Genomic DNA, 23779 nt, shown 5'->3' with positions numbered 1-23779 from the left:
CTTATGATCCATCCTAACAGTCCAGACTATATACAGGCTATTTAGTGTGCTGCTAGAATGTACTGTAAGTGTGTTCTCATCAATATAGAACTGAACGTCATACTGTTTTCAACAGTTTACCTGAGTTCAAACAGTATGTTTTCTTTCAAATACTTTAGCCACACAAGTTCAAACCCCGCCCAATTGGCACTCCAAGGCAGGCTCAATCAAACACTCAACATATTTCAAAAGAAGGAAATACTATCCTAGTAATATGCTCTTTATTCTGTTGTAGAAAAATATTAGAGAATTGGCATTGCTCCTTTAAAGAAACTATGCGTACATTATAATTATGATGTTTGTATTAACCCATGTCCTCTTTCTCCCAGGTGCTGATCACCATATACTGGCTAGGTAGGAAGGCACAATGCGAGCCCTTCTATAATGGACCTAACTTAAGACTCAAGGCCTTCGAAGGACTACTGGACATAGCAGCGCTATCCAAGGTAAATAAATAACCTTACTGTACGCTGTCCTAGCCTAGGTTAACGTTCTATTACTCTATAATCATCCACTCTATTATACTCTATATAACCCATTCCATTTCTGTTTGTCCCTTCTAGTAATTATGTTTATATGGGTACAGTATTTATAGCCTGGTCACAGATCTGTTGGTACTGTCTTGTTAACGTGTTTAACCATAGGAGTTTTGCAAGACCAGGACCAAGTACAGTATTAGCACTATTAAATGTAAATCTGACTCACTCTACTACAGTGGTCTAGACAAGTTTGGGGTCCATCCATTTCAATTTGGTCAATTCAGGAAGAGAATTAACATTAAAAATGGAAAGGTGCCTACAGTTTTTATGTTATGTGTGCTACCATGTAATGGTTTGAGTAATCAGCCTAGCAAGGAATCGTATGAATGAAATCCTCTTTTACATCCACTGGCCAACACATCTCTATATCCTTCCTGGTATATTAGCTATGAGTTAAGGAAGTCAGCCCATTGGTTTAGGGGTCTCAGAATACTTGACAGTCGGCACTAAAACCATAGCATAACTGATCTATTCTCCTGACTCAGCTATTTTAATCTTCTTTACTTCAGGAGTCCATAGGTCACTTGGTACATGTATGGAAGTGTGTTGGTCTCTGTGTTTTCACATTCATGGACTTGTGTTTGTCACGACAGAGGGGGTGGAAGGCACAACGTTGAATTTGACAGTTTGGTTTGTTTATAGTTAGATTTACCAAGCATATTCAACCACTGCAATTATGCTCTATACCATACGATTTTTATGATTAACAACAGTCAACAGTGATGGTTACCCAGCTAACAATTCTAGGGAGAGAGAGAATGTTTTTGTAATGTTACAGTGTTCAGTTTTCCATTAGTTAGGGGAACATTCCATCTATGTTAGCAAAAACCTTCTGAGAAACATTCCCTTAATGTCAACCAGAACTTATCTAGAACGTGGTTACAATGTTCTTAGTTGTCAGGACATGCGAGCCCTTCTATAATGGACCTAACTTAAGGCTCAAGGCCTTCGAAGGACTACTGGACAATGCTGCCTTTGCCTGATGGTCCCAAAGAAATGTTCTCCCCCCAAAAAGTGTTTTGAACTTACCTATCTGACACTTTGACCTACATGACTACATTGTGCATTGGTCATTTATACAGTAAATATTATTCAACACGTCCTTAGGTCACGGCATTCAGATGTCTGTGTCAGTTGTCAGTTAATTTAACTAGTCTCTCATCATTGATTTAATTTACTTACTTCGACAATTTAAGGGCGTTCTGTATAGTTGTCTAATGTTGATGGGGCATTCGGAAAGTATTCAGACCCCTTGACTTTTTCCACATTTTGTTATGTTACAGCCTTATTCTAAAATATATATATTTTTTATATGACGAAGAGAAAACCAGTTTAGACATTTTTGCAAATTAATAATAAATGAAAAACCTTTTATACATAAGTACCCTTTGCTATGAGACTCAAAATTGAGGTCAGCTGCATCCTGTTTCCATTGATCATCCTTGAAATGTTTCTACAACTTGATTTGGAGTCCAGCTATGGTAAATTCAATTGATTGGACATGATCTGGAAAGGCACACACCTGCCTATATAAGGGCCCATGGTTGACAGGGCATGTCAGAGCAAAAACCAAGTCATGTGGTCGAAGGAATTGTCTGTAGAGCACCGAGACTGTCTCTGTCTCTAACCAGAATAGAACGAGGAGTGGGAGGCCTCGGTGCACAACTGAGCAAGAGGACAAGTACATTAGAGTGTCTAGTTTGAGAAACAGCTTCATTAAATAGTACCCGCAAAAACCAGTCTCAATGTCAACAGTGAAGAGGCGACTCCGGGATTTTGGCCTTTTAGGCAGAGTTCCTCTGTCCAGTGTCTGTGTTCTTTTGCCCATCTTAATATTTTATTTTTATTGGCCAGTCTGAGATGTGGCGTTTTCTTTGCAACTCTGCCTAGAAGGCCAGCATCCCAGAGTCACTTCTTTCCTGGGCGACGAGATCAATGCTGCCTTTGCAGAGTTTTTATTTGTCTAAAATTATATTTTTCCTCGATTAACTCAATATTAAGGGGCAACACAGCTGCCATATTTCTTAGATTTTCTGCTTTACGATAGCCTATTGGAAACGGGTTAGCCTACAGCATGAATTCCATTAGCATGAGACAAGGCTTTAAAAAATATATTCAGTGCCTTCAAAAAGTTTTCAAACCTTTTGACCACATGTTGTTTTGTCACAGCCTGAATTTAAAATGGATTAAATTTAGATTTTGATTCACTTAATAATACAAATCATGACAAAAACAAAGTGATTAACCAGTCATAACTAGCCAATGGCAATACAGATTACACAGTAAGCAACCATTCGATTAATCGACTTTGATATTGTCAAAGTGGAATTATGTTTTTAGAAATGTTTTGAAATTAATAAAAAATGAAAAGCTGAAATGTCTTCAGTCAAGAAGTATTCAACCCATTTGTTATGGCAAGCCTAAATAAGTTAATGCATGGACTCAATTTGTATGCAATAATAGTGTTTAATATGATTTTTGAATGACTACCTCAGCTCTGTACCCCACACATATAAGAAGCAGTGTATTTCAAACACAGATTCAACCACAAAGACCAGGGAGGTTTGCCAATGCCTCGCAAAGAAGGGCAAAAATTGGTAGGTACAAAACAAAGCTGACTTTGAATATCCGTTTGAACATGGTGAAGTTATTAATTGCACTTTGGATGGTGTATCAATACACCTAGTCACGAAAAAGATAATAGCATCCTTCCTAACTCAGTTACAGGAGAGGAAGTTAACCACTCAGGGATTTCACCATGAGGTCAATGGTGACTTTAAAACAGAGTTTAATGGCTTTGATAGGAGAAAACTGAGGATGGAACAACAACATTGTAATTACTCCACCATACTAACCTAAATTACATAGTGAAAGGGAAGCCTGTGCAGAATAAAACATTCCAAAACATGCATGTAGTTTGCAATAAGGCACTAGTAGAATGGCAACAAAAATAGCAAAGAAATTAACTTTATGTCCTTAAAACAAAGCGTTATGTTTGGGGCAAATCCAACACATCACTTTGTACCACTCTTCATATTTTCAAGCATGGTGGTGGCTGCATTATGTTATGGGTATGCTTGTCATCGGCAAGGACTAAGGAGTTTTTTGTTTTGCCTAACTTGCTGATCACACCGCTCGCATCGCGTGCGCTGCAAAATAAATGTACACAATGTTATTCAATCATTGCACCCACACTGCTTGTGCGTGCCAACGAGCGTCTGCATTGCCAAGCGCGAAAATAGAAGTTGCTTCTATTTGTGACGCAGAACACGATGCAAGTCCTGCCTCTCCCATCTCCTCATTGGCTTTTAGAAGCATATACCCACGAGCCATCTCCTCATTGCTTGTACCCACGTGGGTGATTGATAAATGAACATGTCAGTTGTGGTAATGCACCTTATTATGAAAGTTAGTTGCCAATCGCCATATAAAGTCCAAAGAAGAAAAAGCCTGGAAGGAGGAGAGATGATTAGAAATTATTTGGCTGACCGTTTTATGTGTGGATTAATTGTTGGAGTGGCTACAGGTTCATCTGCCTCACCTAAAGCCCATTCTTGTGGGAAGCTGCTATAGACCACCAAGTGCTAACATCCATCATTCATTGAATCAGATGGCTCATTCATCACAAAGCCCACTGATATTGCCAATTACTTTAATAATTTGTTTTATTGGCAAGATGAGTAAACTTAGGCATGACATGCCAGCAACATACACTGACACTACACATCCAAGTATAACTGATCAATTATGAAAGGCAAGAATTGTAATTTTTTATTATTTAAAGTGAGCGTGGAAGAGGTGATAAACAGCAATATATTTTTCAACAATGACCAGCCCCTGGGGTCTGACAACTTGGATGGAAAATTACTGAGGATAATAGCGGGCGATATTGCCACTCCTATTTGCCATATTTTCAATTTAAGCCTACTAGAATGTGTGTGCCCCCAAGCCTGGAGGGAAGCAAAAGTTACCTAAGAATAGTAAAGCCTCCTTTACTGGTTCAAATAGCTGACCAATCAGCCTGTTACCATCCCTTAGTAAACTTTAAAAAAAAAAAAATTCGACAACATACAATGCTATTTCACAGTAAATAAATTGACAACATAATTTCACCATGCTTATAGAGAAGGACATTCAGCACTTACACAAATGACTGATGATTGGCTGAGAGAAATGGATAATATTTGATGAAATTGATGCGGCTTTTGACATTATCGATCATAGTCTGCTACTGGCAAAATATATGTTTTATGGCTTTACACCCCCTGTTATAATGTGGATAAAGAGTTACCTGTCTAACAGAACACAGAGGGTGTTTTTTAATGGAAGCCTCTCCAACATATTACAGGTAGAATCAGTAATTCTCCAAGGCAGCTATCTAGGCCCATTACTGTTTTTTCAATCTTTACTAATGAATTGCCACTTGCTTTGAGGAAAGCCAGAGTGTCTATGTAATGCGGATGTCTATGTAATGCTGATCACTATACATATCAGCTACTACTGCGACTGAAATAACTGCGACATTTAACAAAGAGTTGCAGTTAGTTTGAGTGGGTGGCAAGGAATAAGTTTAAACTAAACCCTAAACCTTCACAAAGTCTTGTAATAAATAATGTGGAAATTGAGCAGGTTGAGGTGACTAAACTGCTTGGATTGTAAACTATCATGGTAAAAACACATTGATACAACAGTAACTAAGATGGGGAGATGTATGTCCATGCTAAGGAGCTGCTCTGCCTTCTTGACAGCACTGTCAACAACAGTCAGGTCCTACAGGCCCTTTTTTGTGTCGCACCTGGACTACTGTTCAGTCGTGTGGTCAAGTGCCACAAAAAAGAACTTAGGAAAATTGCAATTGGTTCAGAACAGGGCAGCATGACTGGCCCTTGGATGTGCACAGAGAGCTAATATCAATAACATGCTCTCCTGGCTCAAAGTGGAGGAGAGATTGACTTCATCACTACTTGTTTTTGTAAGAATGCACAGAGGTGTCTGTTTAAACTACTAGGACACAGCTCAGACACCAAGGCATATCCCACAAGACATGCCACCAGAGGTCTCTTCACAATCCCCATTTCCAGAACCGACTATGGGAGGCGCACAGTACTACATAGAGCCATGGCTACGTGGAACTCTATTCCACATCAAGTAACTGATGCAGCAGTAGAATCTGATTTAAACAGATGAAAATATACCTTATGGAACAGCGGGGACTGTGAAGAGACACACACACACAGGCACAGACACATGTAGAAATGGATTTTGTATTGTAGTTATTTGGTAGTAGAGTAGTGGCCTGAGGAAACACACTTAATGTGTTGTGAAAAGTGTTATGAAATGTAATGTTAATATTCTAAATTGCCTATAACTGCCTTAATGTTGCTGGACCCCAGGAAGTGTAGCTGCTACCTTGGCAGCAGTGAATGGGGATCCTTAATAAATACTAATACAAAAGTTGGCTGGATGTCCTTTGGGTGGTGGACCATTCTTGATACACACAGAAAACGGTTGTGCGTGAAAAACTCAGAAGTGTTGCAATTCTTGACACACTCAAACCGGTGCGCCTGGCACCTACTACCATACCCCATTCAAACGCACTTAAATCTTTTGTCTTGCCCATTCACCTTCTAACTGGCACAAATACACAGTCGATGTCTCAGTTGTCTTAAGGCTTAAAAATCCTTCTTTCACTGATTTGAAGTGGATTTAACAAGTAACATTAATACGGGATCATAGCTTTCACCTGGTCAGTCTGTCATGGAAAGAGCTGATGCTCCTAATGTTTTGTACAGTCAGTGGATAATTATAGTGACAGATAATGAACAGTAGCAGCAGCGTAGTGCGAAAAGAGTCAATGCAGATAGTCCGGGTAGCTGTTGGTTAACCTTAGAGTCGATGTCTGCTCCCCCACAAAAAATCGAATTAGCATAATACACATTCTAAATGTCTGTTCTAATCTAGAGAAGTCTGTTTTGTTGCATTGGATGCGTCTCAATCCATCGGCCGATGTCGCACTTCTGCACCACAAGCATCTTGGGACTCATCTGAAGTCGGTACAGCCGATCTGCCAACTTCTGTCTGTAGCCTCCGAACAGTTTGGGCTACACACTAATATGATCCCTCTGTGGAAAGGTGTGTGAATTCTTTCTGATTGCACTGAATGTCAAAGTGTGTCAAATATGTAAGTTGAAAACACTATTTTAAAAGCAGTGTGTGTGTGTGTGTGTGTGAGTATTCCTAACCTTGCCAACAGAAAAAAAGAGCTGTGAATGGATCAGTGGTTCACTGATTAGGGCCTTGATGGGCTTGGCAAAAGTAACAAGGCGTGATGTGTAATTAAACTACTTGTTTTGGAGAACATTTCTTTGGGATCATCACGCGACGTCCTGACAACTGATACACAGAAATGTTATTCCCATGAAACGTGTCTAGAACATTCATATCTTATGTTCTGAGAACATGGCAACCATATTCTGTGTATGTTTGGTGGGACGTTGACGGAATATTTTCCTAACCCACAGAAAACTGGACATATGAATGTTCTTGTAACGTTCCCATGAAAAGTATCTAGAACATGAATGTATTATGTTCTGAATACATGGTAACCATGTTCTGGGTAAGTTCTACTTGACATTTAAGGGAATGATCTCTTGGAAACATTCCGTGTACATCACGGGAACATTCCTATGAAATCATTAGTTAATGACCTAATGAGACTCTTAAGGTTCTCTGGTTGTGGGAACGTTTTATGTTAGCTGGGCAGGCCTTGTTTGTGTTCTTACGCTAAGCCCTTTAGACTGTAAACAGTTATCAGTGTCGTCATCATCACACAGAGCATGGCTTATTGGCTGTGCCTGCATGACTGACTGGAAAACAGTTAGGGGTCAGAGTTCCGGTCATCAGAAGTGTGTGTTTGGTGAGATGGCTGGGTGTCTTTTGGGTGTCTTCAGTAATTTAGGGAAATCTTGTGACTTGGGATGAATGACATCACAATATTCACTGTTCTGGAGAAGGGGTTAAGAAACTAACTCGAACTCTACAAGTGTTTGTGTCATGGGGGTACGTGTGTTTTTTGGGGGGGTGGGTTACTATCCTTGAGGAGACCAGAGGTCCTCACAAGGATAGTAGAACAGGGACATTTCGCCGGATCCCACAAGGAAAAAGGATATTTTAGGTTTAGGGGTTAGGGTTAGAATTACGGTCAGAATGACAGTTAGGGATTTGGTGTAAAGGTTAGAGTTATGGTTAGGGATAGTTTTAGGGTTTGGGAAAATAGGATTTTGAATGGGAATCAATAATTTGTCTGTGAGTGTTATCATGTACCTGGGGAGGATAACCCTAAGGAGTTAAATGACTGAAAGACACATCGCTCTTTCTTTCAGGGTGTGAGCTCACGATTGTGTTTGTTCGTGTGTGTGTGTATTGCAGGGACTTGAGGAATCATCCGGCCATAGAGCCAGCAGCAGCAGAAGATTTAGAGAAGATACAGTGGTTTCAGAGACAGCTGGTATAGCGGGAGAGAGGATATATTACCTATACTGAGAGGAGGAGGACACAGGGTTCTAGACCACACAGCAGATCCCTGACAACACGCTCAAAGCAGCAGTGAGGGTATGGACCAACACACTCACACGCTCACTCACTCACACTCTCACTCACTCACTCACTCACTCACTCACTCACTCACTCAATCGGACAGGACTCGAGTTGTGTGTGTGTGTTTGGTTCTACTTTGTTATGCTTCTACACACACGCACGTACGCACGCATGCACACACATCAATCTCAATTATCACGCACCCCAGTCGGACAGGACTTGAGTGTGTTTAGGTTTGACTTTTTATGCTGTGTTTTAGGCTCTTAGCAGTATACCTTTTAGCCTCCTATATCTTAGTCTGAAATGTTGAGTGGTAGTGTTAACGTGATGCTATTTCAAGGGTGGGTATCTATTTGTTTATTTTGGACTATCTGAGGTAATCTGTGAAGTTCACACTGAGCATGTTGATTTTACTGATACCAGGTCTTTGTTGGCATTTGACAGTGGGTGGACTAGTTTAGCGTTTCAGTCAGTAATTAGAGAGAGACTTGGCTCCCACTGTGAGAGACAGACCAGAGATACATTCCAGATGCTTCCACACCAGCCTGTAAATTAAGCAAGGAGGGGGTAATAGGCCTCTGTTCCCAAAGCAATGCGCACCACCCCCTCTACCCTTGTACTGGGGTGTGTTCAGTGAGGTGAAAGGTTCAGAGTCAGATGGACTGTTTTTATGTCTCTGTGTCCAGTATGAAGGAAGTTATTGGAAGTTTTGTGAGCCAATGTTAGCATGAGTTCATTTGACTTTAAGGACATAGATAAAGGGCTTCATTCCCAAAATCCCAAAGTATCCCTTTAAGTATAGAGCTGACCAGATTCCCTATTTTATCTGCCAGACAATTATATCGCAAACAACACTAAGTAGACTTCTACTATTCCGACCTTTTCCTTGTCTCTCCTCTTGGACCGACCTCTGAACTCTACCCTCTTCCATTCTCTGCTCTCCACTGCCTTTTCCTCCCTCCTCCCACCTTCCATTCCCCTCACCTCCCTTTCTGGTCTCCACTTGTCCATTCTGTCTTTCACCTCTTCTCTCCCCTCTCTCAGAGCCCTCCCTCTTACTCTTTCCTGCCCCTCTAATCTCCACTGTCCTCCCCCTCCCCTCTTCCTTCACATCGCACCTCAATTTGACCCCTTTTCCTTCTGTCTATCTCCTCATCCCCCACCTCTCCTCCCCCAGGTTGTGAGAGTGTCGCGGAGACGGACTCAGTCTTCAGGATGGCGGCAGACAGTAACAAGGATTCACTGCACTACCGCCGCTCGCTGGTCATCGAGCCTAAAACGACCACGCAGTTCAACCAGTTCCTGCCCACCAAGGACAAGCCAGCGGCCTATGTGCCAGCGCCGCTCCGCAAGAAGCGGGCCGAGCGCCACGAGGACAGCCGTCGGAGCTGGGCCAGCCCCATGTACACGGAGGAAGATGGCACCTTCACCAGGTAGCAGAGTCATACACACATCTGTAGCCTATACACCAGAAATCAGCTGCCTCTAATCTTTGACCGCAGGTGCTGCTCTAGCAAATCCTTTCAGATCTCTCAATGGTTAAGTTATTCAGAGGGATGGGGCTCAATTCCCTTTTATTTCAGTCCAATTCAGGTGAATTGTTAAATCGAAATGGTACCGAGCCAAAATATCCCACCCAGCTTCTTAGATCGTTATGACACGTCATTGCAGCACAAGCTAAGCTAGCTTTATACTCCAGCTCATTTCACCGTGAAGAAAACTGCTGCTTTGCATTGGATAGTGAGTACTGCATGTAAGACTGCGTTCTGGCTGTATGACAAGTCTGTGGTTTAAATCTACTGTAATCCATACCCTGAACCTTGCCCTGTCTTTACACACTCCTCATCTCCTATCATCCCCACTGTCTCTCTGCTGCTTAGTTCTCCCATGGTTGTGTATGATTGTCCCATGGTTGTGCTTGTGCATGTGCACTGTACCATCATATCCTCCTGTCGCGGCTGACCACAGAACACTGACCTCAGTGAGACCAGGCCCGATTCTAACCAACAACGGGTGCATTTCCCAGAATTCCATGCAGTGGGCGTACCAGTGTCAGTGACGACGAGTCGGACCCCGAGTGGCCGGACCCGGACCTCGTTCTGGACGCCTAGCCCCTGACCCGCCCGCTAACTTCACCCAACCCATCAGCCCTGTAGAGGCTGGGAATTCCGTGGGGTTAGGAGGAGGGGGAGGAGGAGTTTCATTGGTGAGAGGAGGGACCTGGTCAATGGTCACAGTGAACACGAACACCCCACCACGGAAGACGGTGACCTGCCTCAGTGACCTGCCTCTCTGATAACCGTCTGACCAAGAGAGAGAGAGATTTTATGCCTGTCTGACAAGAATGAGAGAGAGAGAGAGAGAGAGAGAGAGAGCTTCTTCTGTTACGTCTGCCGGATGAACGAGTGCGGGAAAAAGAAAGAATGAGAGAACAAAAGAGATCTTCAGTTTGCATAGTTTTCTAGAACCACCTTGGTCGATTTTGATTTGATATAAGATTTGTTATTGTTTCCTTTAGTTTTATTTGCTCGTTCCTCTCGCATTTGCTGTGACTGAGTGACTTGCCATCCGAAATATCAGATTTCATTGATTTGAAAACAACAAAGTTTTTGTTCCTCGTGTGTCTGAGGAGATTGAGTGCTATGTACTCAAGGATGTTCCAAACACCATAACACCATAAGCTCTTTCCACTCCGATTGGCTGGTCTTTTTCTCGAGCAGCAGTGGACCAATGACACCTGATGCGATCCCCCCACCCTCAGTGATGTGGGGTACGCCGACCCTGTTCAGGAAGACCTGTACTCCCGCAAAGTGGGTGCTTCCCCAAAGCCGCCCGCCAACGGGTTATATGACGGGTTCCTGCCCAAGTACTGGACACCCAGGAGGATGCATACGTGCAGAAGATAGTACTGGGGTCAATAAGGAGACGCTGGTACAAGAAAATCCAGGGCTTCAGGTCTGTGGACATACTGATGGAGGGGGGGGGGCGGCGGCGTATCATCATTATATCCCAAACCACATCATTTAAAGCACATTCCATTCACATGTTCATACTGTACATAACAAATATGATAGAAAACATTAGTACATACAACGTCAACATTTACAAAACAGACATTTCCTTACTCTTTCTTCCCTTACATTACTTTATCACTCTATCACAACCGTTTCCAGTGATTCCCGTTAGCCTTTTTTTGTTGGTTAGTGATTCCATTCTCATTCATAAAACGTGGGTCTGCACTGCTTTACTCTACTTTTACACTACTTCACTGTGTTGAGTCCACCTGTCTGACCTCTCTCCTCCCCACTCCCTCTCTCTTTCTCTTTCCTAAACCCTCTCCTCTCCCCGGGGCTGTAACCGAATGAAGTCTGGTGGACTGCATGTCAGTCGCTGGCTCTCCTCAGCCCCACCCTCTTCCGGCACCTCCCCCCTCTCACCCCCATGCACCTGAAGGCTCCACCCACACCAGCCGCCACGCTGCCGGTCAAAGGTCGATGCAGCTTTTCCATTGATTGTAACATCACAGGAGCACTCTAGATTGTTTTAGAGCTTTTGCTCACGTACTAACAGCGATACAGTACTACAAAGCTAAGCTAATAACATTGTTCTTCCATGCCTTGAAGAGCAGTTTGTTTTGAGAGTTGTACCAGTTATATTATACTGAGGAATAATCACTTTGCTGTCTTGCTGTTTAGTCCAATTTGCATCTGTACATATGTTAAGATACTGGCCGTGTCTGAAATATGGCCTGCCTACTACTTACTTAAACTGTGTCCTAATCGTACTACATTTTATTTAAAACGTTTAGTAAAAATCTATACAGTAAGCAACAAATATCAACATACTACTCATCTGAGGACGTAATCCAGTTTGCACATAATGTTCTGAAAACCATATGTTTCTTTGAGCTTTGTGAGAGTGTGGTTGTCCTATGGTTATTATGCATAAAACCATCCCACAACTTTCTCAGAATGGTGCAGGATAGTTGCTTGGCTTTGGAACACTGTCAGCACATTTAAGGAACTTGACAAAAAAAAACAATTGTCTTAGTATTTCGTTACTTTAACAGAATGATTCCTAAAAGTTCAAACATGGTTACAATTATTTTACATTTTGGTAATGTTCTAGGAACATTGGGAATGTTCACAAATAGTGTTTTTCTGTGGGAATTTCATAACTTCAGCGTAACATTTCCTACAGGTTTCCTCATGTCATGTTCTCATTGTTCCGAGAACGAAAACCTTCCATAGAAACCACATGAAGGCTTTAGTAACGTTCAGAGAACGTTCTAAGAACGTTATTTAAAAACATACACATTCCATTCTCAGCATCACCAAAACTCTCTCTAACCTCTTTCTTGTGAACTGTGTTCAGGTGTGTTGGCCGCACCCACTAATTGGCCACACCTGATCTTTATGAGTTCTTGTTTCCTTTGAAATGGGGTTGGTTTGAATAGACAAAAATGAACAGGTTTATATGAGTAAAAAAAAACAGCATGCTACTGTAGCTCCGTACTGGTGGCAAAGTGGATGGGTGATTAGGGAGGCGTGCCGGCTGAGATATAAGAAGAGTATGATGATGATTGAGAAGTTAGCCTTACTGAACACTTAGGAACTAGAATGGCAGTCGAAACAACAATACCGCTTCAGTGCCTGTTACTCCAAACCCTATATAGGGCATTACTTTTGTCCAGAGCCACATAGGGCTGCCGTTTAAGGCTCTAGTGAAAAGTAGTGCACCATATAGGGAATAGGTTGTCATTTGAAATAGAGCCTGAAATCTCTGGGTTGTGTATAGTTGTTTTCTTCTTACACCCCCCCCCCATTTGATCCTCGTGTGGGTGTGTGTGTGTGTGTGTGTGTGTGTGTGTGTGTGAGCGTGTGTGTGTGTGAGCGTGTGTGTGTGTGAGCGTGTGTGTGTGTGAGCGTGTGAGCGTGTGTGTGTGTGAGCGTGTGTGTGTGTGAGCGTGTGTGTGTGTGAGCGTGAGCGAGCAAGCGAGCTGTTTAGTTCTAAGAACACTTTTCTGTCTGTTGTTGACATGCCCTAAATGGCATGTGGATATGTCTTGTTACCGAGTGGTGCTTGCCTCATAGAAGGGTTAGTCAGGTAACTTAATTAAGCATGTGGATATGTCTTGTTACCGAGTGGTGCTTGCCTCATAGAAGGGTTAGTCAGGTAACTTAATTAAGCATGTGGATATTTCTTGTTACCAAGTGGTGCTTGCCTCATAGAAGGGCTAGTCAGGTAACTTAATTAAGCATGTGTATATGCCTTGTTACCGAGTGGTGCTTTCCTCATAGAAGGGTTCATTCTATCCCAAGAACCAAACCTTACATACTTACTGGAACATGTTTATAAAATACTATTTGACTGTAACTGTATTTTGAACACATAAACATTCCACCAGGGGTGGAAATGTAACAACCTAACCCACTGCTTAAAAAGACCTTGGTTGTTTTAAATGTTTATCTTCAGCTTTTGAGGAAGTGGATTGATCGATTAGGTCGTAGGATAAACAAATGGCCTTTTTTTTAACCCAGGTTGTGGTATTTTCTGAAACCATACATGCTATACGATTCTGAAGCTCTAAAATGCAACACCCTAAGTGAATGACCTTTCTGTACAACCTGTAAAACTGCTGCTAACCTTTTTGAAGTGCTATTGCTAAAGACACCACTACATGAAAACTGTTGTCAAAGTCCATCGGATTTAACTGACACAAGACCCTACTCACATTCGTTGTATTTCTGCTCGTGAATTGACTTTGACGGTGAATTTAAAAATATGTGGTCACCGCTATTTGAATAACACAGTGGGTGTTTCTCAATATGCATCCTACCGTGCTCAGAGCATGCAAATTGGCGCACGGGAGAGTTGGCGCATGAGTCAAAATCAAAGCATGCAAAACAGAGCATGGCGGGTACTTTTCAGATGTGTACTTCGTTTGTACATATTTTGAAACATGCTCGATCGACGCAAGCCTCAATGACAAGTATGCACAGAAATATGACGTACCATGTGTAAAAAAAGGAAGCAAAATGTATTGAAATCAATGGCGGCTATTGAAGCGAGAGAAAATCATCTCTGACTTCGGAATGAAATATTGCCAAATTCACATCTCATATTGCCTGACTACATTATTTTATCTTGATACTTTAATAAACACACACTGTGTTAATTTTGGCATGTTTACCTGCCTACGATACCCACTGTAGTGTGCATAGATCAATAGCCCATAGTAAGTCAATAGGGCTAACTGTCTGGCTAGTTAGCTAACCATGAAGAATTGGCTGTAGGAGTTTTGCCTCGTAAACTAGTTGGCTATCTAGATTATTACGTTTCACTTTTAGTTAGCTGATAATTAGTAAAAGTTTGCTTTGTGTGCATCTTGTTTATTCTCTTTTGCCATTGTCCTGGCTGGAACAAGGTTCAGTGAATAGGGAGGATTTTAAAAAAAAATGTCTACCTTTTATTTAAGTCAGTTAAGAACAAATTCTTATTTACAGGGACTGCCTAGGAACGGTGGGTTAACTGCCTTGTTCGGGGGCAGAACGACAGATTTTCTTTACCTTGTCAGCTCAGGGATTTGATCTTGCAACCGTTCAGTTATTGGTCCAATGCTCTAACCACTAGGCTACCTGCCGCCAAAATAATGCAGTAGGGGGAGTACGAGTGCTTCTCAAATGTAATATTTTATGCATTCTCCACACTCTCATCCTCACAAGAACATACTCAAGAGAACGTCCTTTGAGAATACACTCAGAGCATGAGAGAGTGGAGCACAGGAGTAAGCATATTGAGAAACACCCAGTGTCTCCTCTTAACAGCAGGTAACTTCACATTGACTTGGGCAGCAGGGAGCAGTATTAGCACAGTGGGGCGAAAAGGGGTTTGAACATGGGTAAGATCTACAATATATAAACTCAGAAAAAAAAGAAACGTCCCTTTTTCAGGACCCTTTCTTTCAAAGATAATTCATAAAAATACAAATAACTTCACAGATCTTCCTTGTAAAGGGTTTAAACACTGTATCCCATGCTTGTTCAATGAACCATAAACAATTAATGAACATGCACCTGTGGAACGGTTGTTAAGACACTAACAGATTACAGACGGTATGCAATTAAGGTCACACGTATGAAAAATTAAAACAATAAAGAGGCCTTTCTACTGACTCTGAAAAACATCAAAAGAAAGATGCCCAGGGTCCCTGCTCATCTGCGTGAACGTGCCTTAGGCATGCTGCAAGGAGGCATGAGGACTGCAGATGTGGCCAGAGCAATAAATTGCAATGTCCGTACTGTGAGACGCCTAAGACAGCGCTACAGGGAGACAGGACAGACAGCTGATCGTCTTCGCAGTGGCAGACCACGTGTAACAACACCTGCACAGGATCGGTACATCTGAACATCACACATGCGGGACAGGTACAGGATGGCAACAACAACTGCCCGAGGTACACCAGGAACGCACAATCCCTCCATTAGTGCTCAGACTGTCCGCAATAGGCTGAGAGAGGCTGGACTGAGGGCTTGTAGGCCTGTTGTAAGGCAGGTCCTCACCAGATATCACTGGCAACAATGTTGCCTATGAGCACAAACCCACCGTCGCTGGACCAGACAGAACTGGCAAAAAGTGCACTTCACTGACGAGTCAAGGTTTTGTCTCACCAGGGGTGATGGTCGAATTTGCGTTTATCGTCGAGGGAATGACCGTTACACCGAGGCCTGTACTCTGGAGCGGGATCGATTTGTCATTGCAGGCAATCTCAATGCTGTGCGTTACAGGGAAGACATCCTCCTCCCTCATGTGGTACCCTTCCTGCAGACTCATCCTGACATGACCCTCCAGCATGACAATGCCACCAGCCATACTGCTCGTTCTGTGCGTGATTTCCTGCAATACAGGAATGTCAGTGTTCTGCCATGACAGCGAAGAGCCCGGATCTCAATCCCATTGAGCACGCCTGGGACCTGTTGGATCGGAGGGTGAGGGCTTGGGCCATTCCCCTCAAAAATGTCCGGGAACTTGCAGGGGCCTTGGTGGAAGAGTGGGGTAACATCTCACAGCAAGAACTGGCAAATCTGGTCCAATCCATGAGGAGGAGATGCACTGCAGCTGGTGGCCACACCAGATACTTTTGATTATGACCCCTCCGTTGTTCAGTGACACATTATTCCATTCCTGTTAGTCATGTCTGTGGAACATGTTAAGTGTATGTCTCAGGTGTTGACTCTTGTTATGTTCATACAAATATTTACACATGTTAAGTTTGCTGAAAATAAACGCAGTTGACAGTGAGAGGACATTTCTTTTTTTTTGCTGAGTTTATAACTCAAGCTATTGACTCGAGCTAATCTCCCAGACGCACGTAACACAGGATGGCATCATGGCGTCTGTCAACAGACTGTGGGACAACTAACAAGGAACTTTGTTTCCGCGCAGATTTTTTCATCACTGATCATTTGGACATGATTTCGCAGGTGTTGCATCTTTTGAATTTCGGAAGGGGAGGGGACATTTGACCCAAGCTTTGGCTGAGAGTTTCTCATAAATTATACAGTGCATTTGGAAAGTATTCAGGACCCTTGACTTTTTCCACATTTTGTTACATTACAGCATTATTCTAAAATGTATTAAATATTTTTTTTCTCATCAATCTACACACAATACACCATAATGACAAAGCAATTTTTTTGCAGATGTATTAAAAATAAAATCCCGAAATACCCTATTTACATAAGTATTCAGACACTCGAAATTGAGCTCAGTTGCATCCTGTTTCCATTGATCATCCGTGACATGTTTCTACAACTTGATTGGAGTCCACCTGTGGTAAATTCAATTAATTGGACATGATTTGGAAAGGCACACACCTGTCTATATAAGGTCCCACAGTTGACAGTGCATGTCAGAGCAAAAACCAAGCCATGTCGAAGGAATTGTCCGTAGAGCTCCGAGACCTGATTGTGTTGAGGCACAGATCTGGGGAGATCTGGGGAAGGGTACCAAAACATTTCTGCAGCATTGAAGGTCCCCAAGAACACAGTGGCCTCCATCATTTTTAAACAGAAGATGTTTGCCACCACCGATACTCTTCCTAGAGCTGGCCACCCGGCCAAACTGAGCAATTGGGGGAGAAGGGCCTTGGTCAGGGAGGTGACCAAGAATCCAATGGTCACTTTGACAGATCTCCAGAGTTCCTCTTTGGAGATGGGAGAACCTTCCAGAAGGACAACCATCTCTGCAGCACTCCATCAATCAGGCCATTATGGTGGACTGGCCAGACGGAAGGCACTCCTCAGTAAAAGGCAAATTACTGCCCGCTTGGAGTTTGCCAAAAGGCACCTAAGGACTCTCAGACCGTGAGAAACAAGATTCTCTGATCTGATGAAACCAAGATTGAACTCTTTTGCCTGAATGCCAAGCGTCACGTCTGGAGGAAACCTGGCACCATCCCTACGGTGAAGCATGGTGGTGGCAGCATCATGCTTTGGGGATGTTTTTCAGCTGCAGGGTCTGGGAGAGGGAAAGATTAACGAAGCAAAGTACAGAGAGATCCTTGATGTAAACCTGCTCCAGAGCGCTCAGGACCTTAGACTGGGGTGAAGGTTCACCTTCCAACAGGACAATGACCATAAGCACACAGCCAAGACAGCACAGGATTGGCTATGGGATAAGTCTCTGAATGTCCTAGAGTGGCCCAGCCAGAGCCTGGACTTGAACCCGATCGAAGATAGCGGTGCAGCAAACCTTCCCATCCAATCTGACAGAGCTTGAGAGGATCTGCAGATGAATGGTGAATCTTCCAAAATACAGGTGTGCCAAGCTTGTAGCATCATATCCAAGAAGTCAAGGCTCAAGACTCAAGGCTCAAGACTCAGACTCAAGGCTGTAATTGCTACCAAAGGTTCTTCAAAAAAGTATTGTGCAAAGGGTCTGAATACTTATGTAATGTAAATGTAAATGTGATTTTTCTCACACTGTTTTTTGCTTTGTCAATAATAGGGTATTGTGTGCAGATTGAGGGATTTCTCTTTTGGGATTTAGTTTTAGAATAAGGCTGGAATGTAACAAAACGTGTAAAAAGTCGAGGGGTCTGAATACTTTCCGAATGCACTATATAATCTCCCCCCAGAACCTAATCGTAAATCTGATTCAAATAAGCTACATTTTAGTCCTGGATTTCCGAGATAAACCCCACACTGTCACCAAGACACTACACCAAAACAGACCTGGGTTCAAATACTATTTGAAATCAACTCTTAAAGTATTTTTTTGTAGTATTTGAACCCAGGTCTGCACAGTAGCGGTAGATGATAATAGAATGCAGGTTTGTTACTAAGGAAGACATGAAAACATGAAATTCCCCAATGCTGTGTGACGGGATGAAAGTTGTTGCCAGCCACTCTTGAGTCCATGGCCACGTGAAAACACATTCCGTGTACACACACTCACAAACACACATACACGTTCCTTATCACTAACACACACACAGCATTTACACACTCACAAAAAACTATCCATTTAAAATCAAATCAAATTTGATTTGTCACATGCGCCAAATACAACGGGTATAGACGTTACTGTGAAATGCTTGCTTACGAGCCCTTCCCAACAATGTAGAGTAACACATTTTATAATAGTAATCCTGTACACAAGAATGAAGCTATATACAGGGACTACCAGTACCATATCAATGTGCCAGACTATGAGGTATTTCAAGTAAATATGTACATAAAGGTAGGGTAAGGGGACTAGGCTTCAGAATATACACTGCTCAAAAAAATAAAGGGAACACTGAAACAACACAATGTAACTCCAAGTCAATCACACTTCTGTGAAATCAAACTGTTCACTTAGGAAGCAACACTGATTGACAATACATTTCACATGCTGTTGTGCAAATGGAATAGACAACAGGTGGAAATTATAGGCATTTAGCAAGACACCCCCAATAAAGGAGTGGTTCTGCAGGTGGTGACCACAGACCACTTCTCAGTTCCTATGCTTCCTGGCTGATGTTTTGGTCACTTTTGAATGCTGGCGGTGCTTTCACTCTAGTGGTAGCATAAGACGCAGTCTACAACCTACACAAGTGGCTCAGGTAGTGCAGCTCATCCAGGATGGCACATCAATGCGAGCTGTGGCAAGAAGGTTTGCTGTGTCTGTCAGCGTAGTGTCCAGAGCATGGAGGCACTACCAGGAGACAGGCCAGTACATCAGGAGACGTGGTGGGCAACAACCCAGCAGCAGGACCGCTACCTCCGCCTTTGTGCAAGGAGGAGCAGGAGGAGCACTGCCAGAGCGGTTGGCCCTGGGTTCCTCCTAATGCAAGACAATGCTAGACCTCATGTGGCTGGAGTGTGTCAGCAGTTCCTGCAAGAGGAAGGCATTGATGCTATGGACTGGCCCGCCCGTTCCCCAGACCTGAATCCAATTGAGCACATCTGGGACATCATGTCTCGCTCCATCCACCAACGCCACGTTGCACCACAGACTGTCCAGGAGTTGGCGGATGCTTTAGTCCAGATCTGGGAGGAGATCCCTCAGGAGACCATCCGCCACCTCATCAGGAGCATGCCCAGGCGTTGTAGGGAGGTCATACAGGCACGTGGAGGCCACACACTACTGAGCCTCATTTTGACTTGTTTTAAGGACATTACATCAAAGTTGGATCAGCCTGTAGTGGGGTTTTCCACTTTAATTTTGAGTGTGACTCCAAATCCAGACCTCCATGGATTGATAAATTTGATTTCCATTGATCATTTTTGTGTGATTTTGTTGTCAGCACATTCAACTATGTAAAGAAAAAAGTATTTAATAAGAATATTTCATTCATTCAGATCTAGGATGTGTTATTTTAGTGTTCCTTTATTTTTTTGAGCAGTGTCTAATAAGAGTAAGAATAAAAAACAGAGTAGCAGCAGCATATGATGTGTGTGTGTGTGTGTGTGTGTGTGTGTGTGCGTATACAGTGAATGTGTGTGGGTTTTGTGTGAGAGTGTCATAGTCAGTGCAAAATAGGGTCATTGCAGGAAGTCCAGGATCCAGTTGCAGAGGTATTCAGTCCCAGGGTCCCTAGCTTGGTAATGAACTTGGAGGGGACTATGGTGCTGAACGCTGAGCTGTAGTCTATGAACAACCTTCTCACATTGACTACATGGCCAAAAGTATGTTTTGATCTTGGTTAGTGACTCTTTGTTAGTTCCCTCTTCTGTTTGAGCGACATTTTGTTTTTCTAGCTGAGGAATGTAACAGTAGCATCCACATTAATGTAGAAGTGTTTAGAAAGATATTCTGTTCTTATCTACAATAAAAGTTACTCAAATGACACAATATATTATTTACCATGAATATCTATTGGGCACAAAATAATCTGAAACACAACCAAAACAAACAGCAAATGCATCCAACAAGTTTGTAGAGTCACAAGCTTGATGTTTTCATTGCGTGCTAGGAATATGGTTCCAAATACTACATTTTTGACTACTTTAATAGACATACAAGTGAATTTGTCCCAATACTTTTGGTCCCCTAAAATAGGGGGACTATGTACAAAAAGTGATGTTATTTCTAAACAGTTCAGCTGATATGGATGACAATACCGTCAAATTGAAGTTAGACAGTCTGCACTTTTAACCTCGTAGTCATTGCATCATTTCAAATTGCAAGTGCTAGAGTACAGAGCCAAAACAACAACAACATTTTCACTGTCTTTTTGTCTACTTTTGGAGCTCCACTGTAGTTATTTCCACTCTTGTTCAGGTGGGAGAGGGCAGTGTGAAGTGCAATTAAGATTGCATCATCTGTGGATCTGTTGGGGCGAATTGGAGTGGGTTCAGGGTGCCTGGGATGGTGATGTGTGTCATGACCAGCCTTCCAAAGCACTTCATAATTACAGATGTGAGTGCTACAGGTCGGGAGTCATTTAGGCAGGTTTCCTTGGAGTTCATGGGAACAGGGACAATGGTGGTCAGCTTGAAACATGTTGGGATTACTGACTGGGACAAGGAGAGATTTAAAATGTGTCTGAGGCATCTGGATGTATTTCCCTCATGTTAAACTCCTGTACAGTTTTCAGTTACACACACACACACACACACACACACACACACACACACACACACACACACACACACACACACACACACACACACACACACACACACACACACACACACACACACACACACACACCTAGCAGGTCAAAGGAAGGGGATACTTTAGCTGTGATACAAAGCCACCTTCAACAAAAAGGAAACCAAAACCCCAGGAGAAAGTAGAGTGGCACTAGCCATCCCTTGACACAGGTTACTTTACCACCAATCCTAACATTAACCATTAGAGTGAGAGAAGAACACCAGACAGTGGTTAGGAATCATGTTAACTCTACTTACTCCCCGAATAGGGAAAAGAAGTCTGGCCCAAATGTGACATTTTTGTCTGTGTGGTTCTCTTCTCTGGTTCTCCTAGACTGCTCCAAAAGCGCGCCGTTGCTAACGACGGGTGAGTTGACTATGTCTGTTCCAAGGAATGTGGCATGGTCGCTTACTCTCCGCTTTTGCCTTTGTGTTGCTGCTCTCGTTTACTAGCGCCCTCACTCGCTGGCTGACTGCTATACGCTGACACTGACACATTGCTGGGGATTGAGTGATGTAGGGCCAAGCCAAGGGGGGTGGGACACAGCAAGCTCCACAAATCTCTATTGACAAAGCAACAAAGTGGAGTGAGAGGATTGTGCACACAATACCAATATGCTGTCATCCAATCAAACATACTGTGTATTGTGTACAGCTAAGAGTTATAATTGTTGAAGCACAGGTTGTAGACTACCGTAATAGGTTGGTTTTGTGTAACAGAAAGATATATTTATAGCATTATGATTCAGAAGTTTACAGGTAAGTCAAACAGAGTGAATGTTTTTGGCCAAGTCAACTTCGAAAGCTTTTTTTGTATGAAAGGGATGGCTGAGATATACAGCTTGTTTTTTCTAACCTCATACCGCATTAGGTTGTTTTCTAACCCATTAGTCTAAAACTGCATTAGCTTGTGTTTTCTAACCCCTTAGCCTAAAACCGCATTAGCTTGTGTTTTCTAACCCATTAGCCTAAAACCGCATTGGCTTGTGTTTTCTAACCCATTAGCCTAAAACCGCATTAGGTTGTGTTTTCTAACCCCTTAGCCTAAAACTGCATTAGCTTGTGTTTTCTAACCCCTTAGCCTAAAACCGCATTAGCTTGTGTTTTCTAACCCATTAGCCTAAAACCGCATTAGCTTGTGTTTTCTAACCCATTAGCCTAAAACCGCATTAGCTTGTGTTTTCTAACCCATTAGCCTAAAACCACATTAGCTTGTGTTTTCTAACCCATTAGCCTAAAACCGCATTAGCTTGTGTTTTGTGACTCAACTGTTGTTTATATGTTTGCTTACTAATACATGTTGTTACGTGTACTAATACAACATACGCGTTGTTTGTGATAATTTAGTCTTATTATTAATGAATGTTGAACCTTGAAATGGTGTTGTTTTACTGTGTACTTACAATAAAAAAACATTGTTTAAAAGTATGTTGCAGTTGAAAATCACAGTTAATTTAATTGAGATTTAGTTTAACAAACCATTGTTGCTACACATTTTGAGCACATTTCTGATTGGTATGTCCTATTGACATCATTGCATGATTCGCACAGTAGTCTGTTACGTAGGCAGATACACAATTATTGGTGAGCACCTTATTTCACTATAGCTCATGTTAGTGTGAAGGAATGCAAGTGTCCCAGCATTCTGGGATTGGAGTGGATTTGATGCATACATTTATAGCCTACTTTATGACTAACATCAGTCTTGTGCACAGTAGGTTTATGCTCCTCGCTGGTGGTCCAATGCCTGTAACTGAGTTGACACTGAACCCAAACCTTTAAACCCTCTTCCCTGGCGGTGTGTAGGAGCAAATCAATGACAGACCTTGCAGTGGACCAGGCAGCACTGAAGCAGGTATGCTACGAGGAACTACAGAAGATCAGAGAGCAAGTCAAGGAGAACGAGGACCAATGGCAGGATGTGAGTGTATATATACCTGCAACCACCACACACCTGGGCTCTGTGTTCAGTAGGCATAATGTAACAAAATGTTTTGTAATGCTAAATAAAAATGTGTGTTTATTATTGGATTAGGAAATCCTGGGGTGTATTCACTAGGAACCAAACAGGATGAAACTGGGAGGGACCTACCTTTATTTGTCCAATAGAAACTCTTGTTTTGGTTGCAATACGTTTTCCCTTGCAAAGCGTTTTTCGACAGTGTACACTCATGAATACACCTCTGCTAGTCCCTCCCTGTGTTAGCCCTTTGGTTAGGTTTGGTGCCAAATGAACCCTGTATGCTCCACATGTCCGCTCACCACTAGGGGTCCCCAATTTACCAGGGGTCGCACACGTTCACCCCAAAAGACTGCTGTTACACTTGACTTAAACCCTCCCTAATATAATAATCAAGACATAACGAATTGATGAGCTAGGCCGGTTTAATCATCATCAATTGTAGTGTTTTCAATCATGTCAATATATAGGCCATGGTTATTGTGTCCTTGTCTGAAATTAGT

The 23779-nt window shown here is 42.6% G+C and overlaps 1 protein-coding gene across 12 annotated transcripts in view; it reads left to right on the top strand.

The window, feature by feature from the left end:
- LOC110501241 (LIM domain only protein 7) overlaps positions 1–23779 on the top strand; it is a 138203-nt gene that overhangs the window by 66440 nt on the left and 47984 nt on the right. For 8 of the 12 annotated variants that reach the window (XM_036959617.1, XM_036959616.1, XM_036959622.1 and 5 more), the window contains 5 exons: positions 369–485; positions 8007–8189; positions 9352–9607; positions 21651–21683; positions 23123–23237. In XM_036959617.1, the coding sequence (XP_036815512.1) occupies positions 9390–9607; positions 21651–21683; positions 23123–23237 (366 nt within the window). In that variant the 5' untranslated portion in view covers positions 369–485; positions 8007–8189; positions 9352–9389. Of the gene's footprint in view, positions 1–368; positions 486–8006; positions 8190–9351; positions 9608–21650; positions 21684–21931; positions 22076–23122; positions 23238–23779 lie in introns of those variants that run through there. The other 4 variants (XM_036959619.1, XM_036959618.1, XM_036959620.1 and 1 more) reach the window with 3 other exon arrangements.

This window comes from Oncorhynchus mykiss, chromosome 22, assembly GCF_013265735.2.
Source record: "Oncorhynchus mykiss isolate Arlee chromosome 22, USDA_OmykA_1.1, whole genome shotgun sequence".
NCBI lineage: Eukaryota > Metazoa > Chordata > Actinopteri > Salmoniformes > Salmonidae > Oncorhynchus > Oncorhynchus mykiss.
The sequence above is the reverse complement of the archived record's forward strand: the minus strand, read 5'-3'. Positions and strand labels throughout refer to the sequence as shown.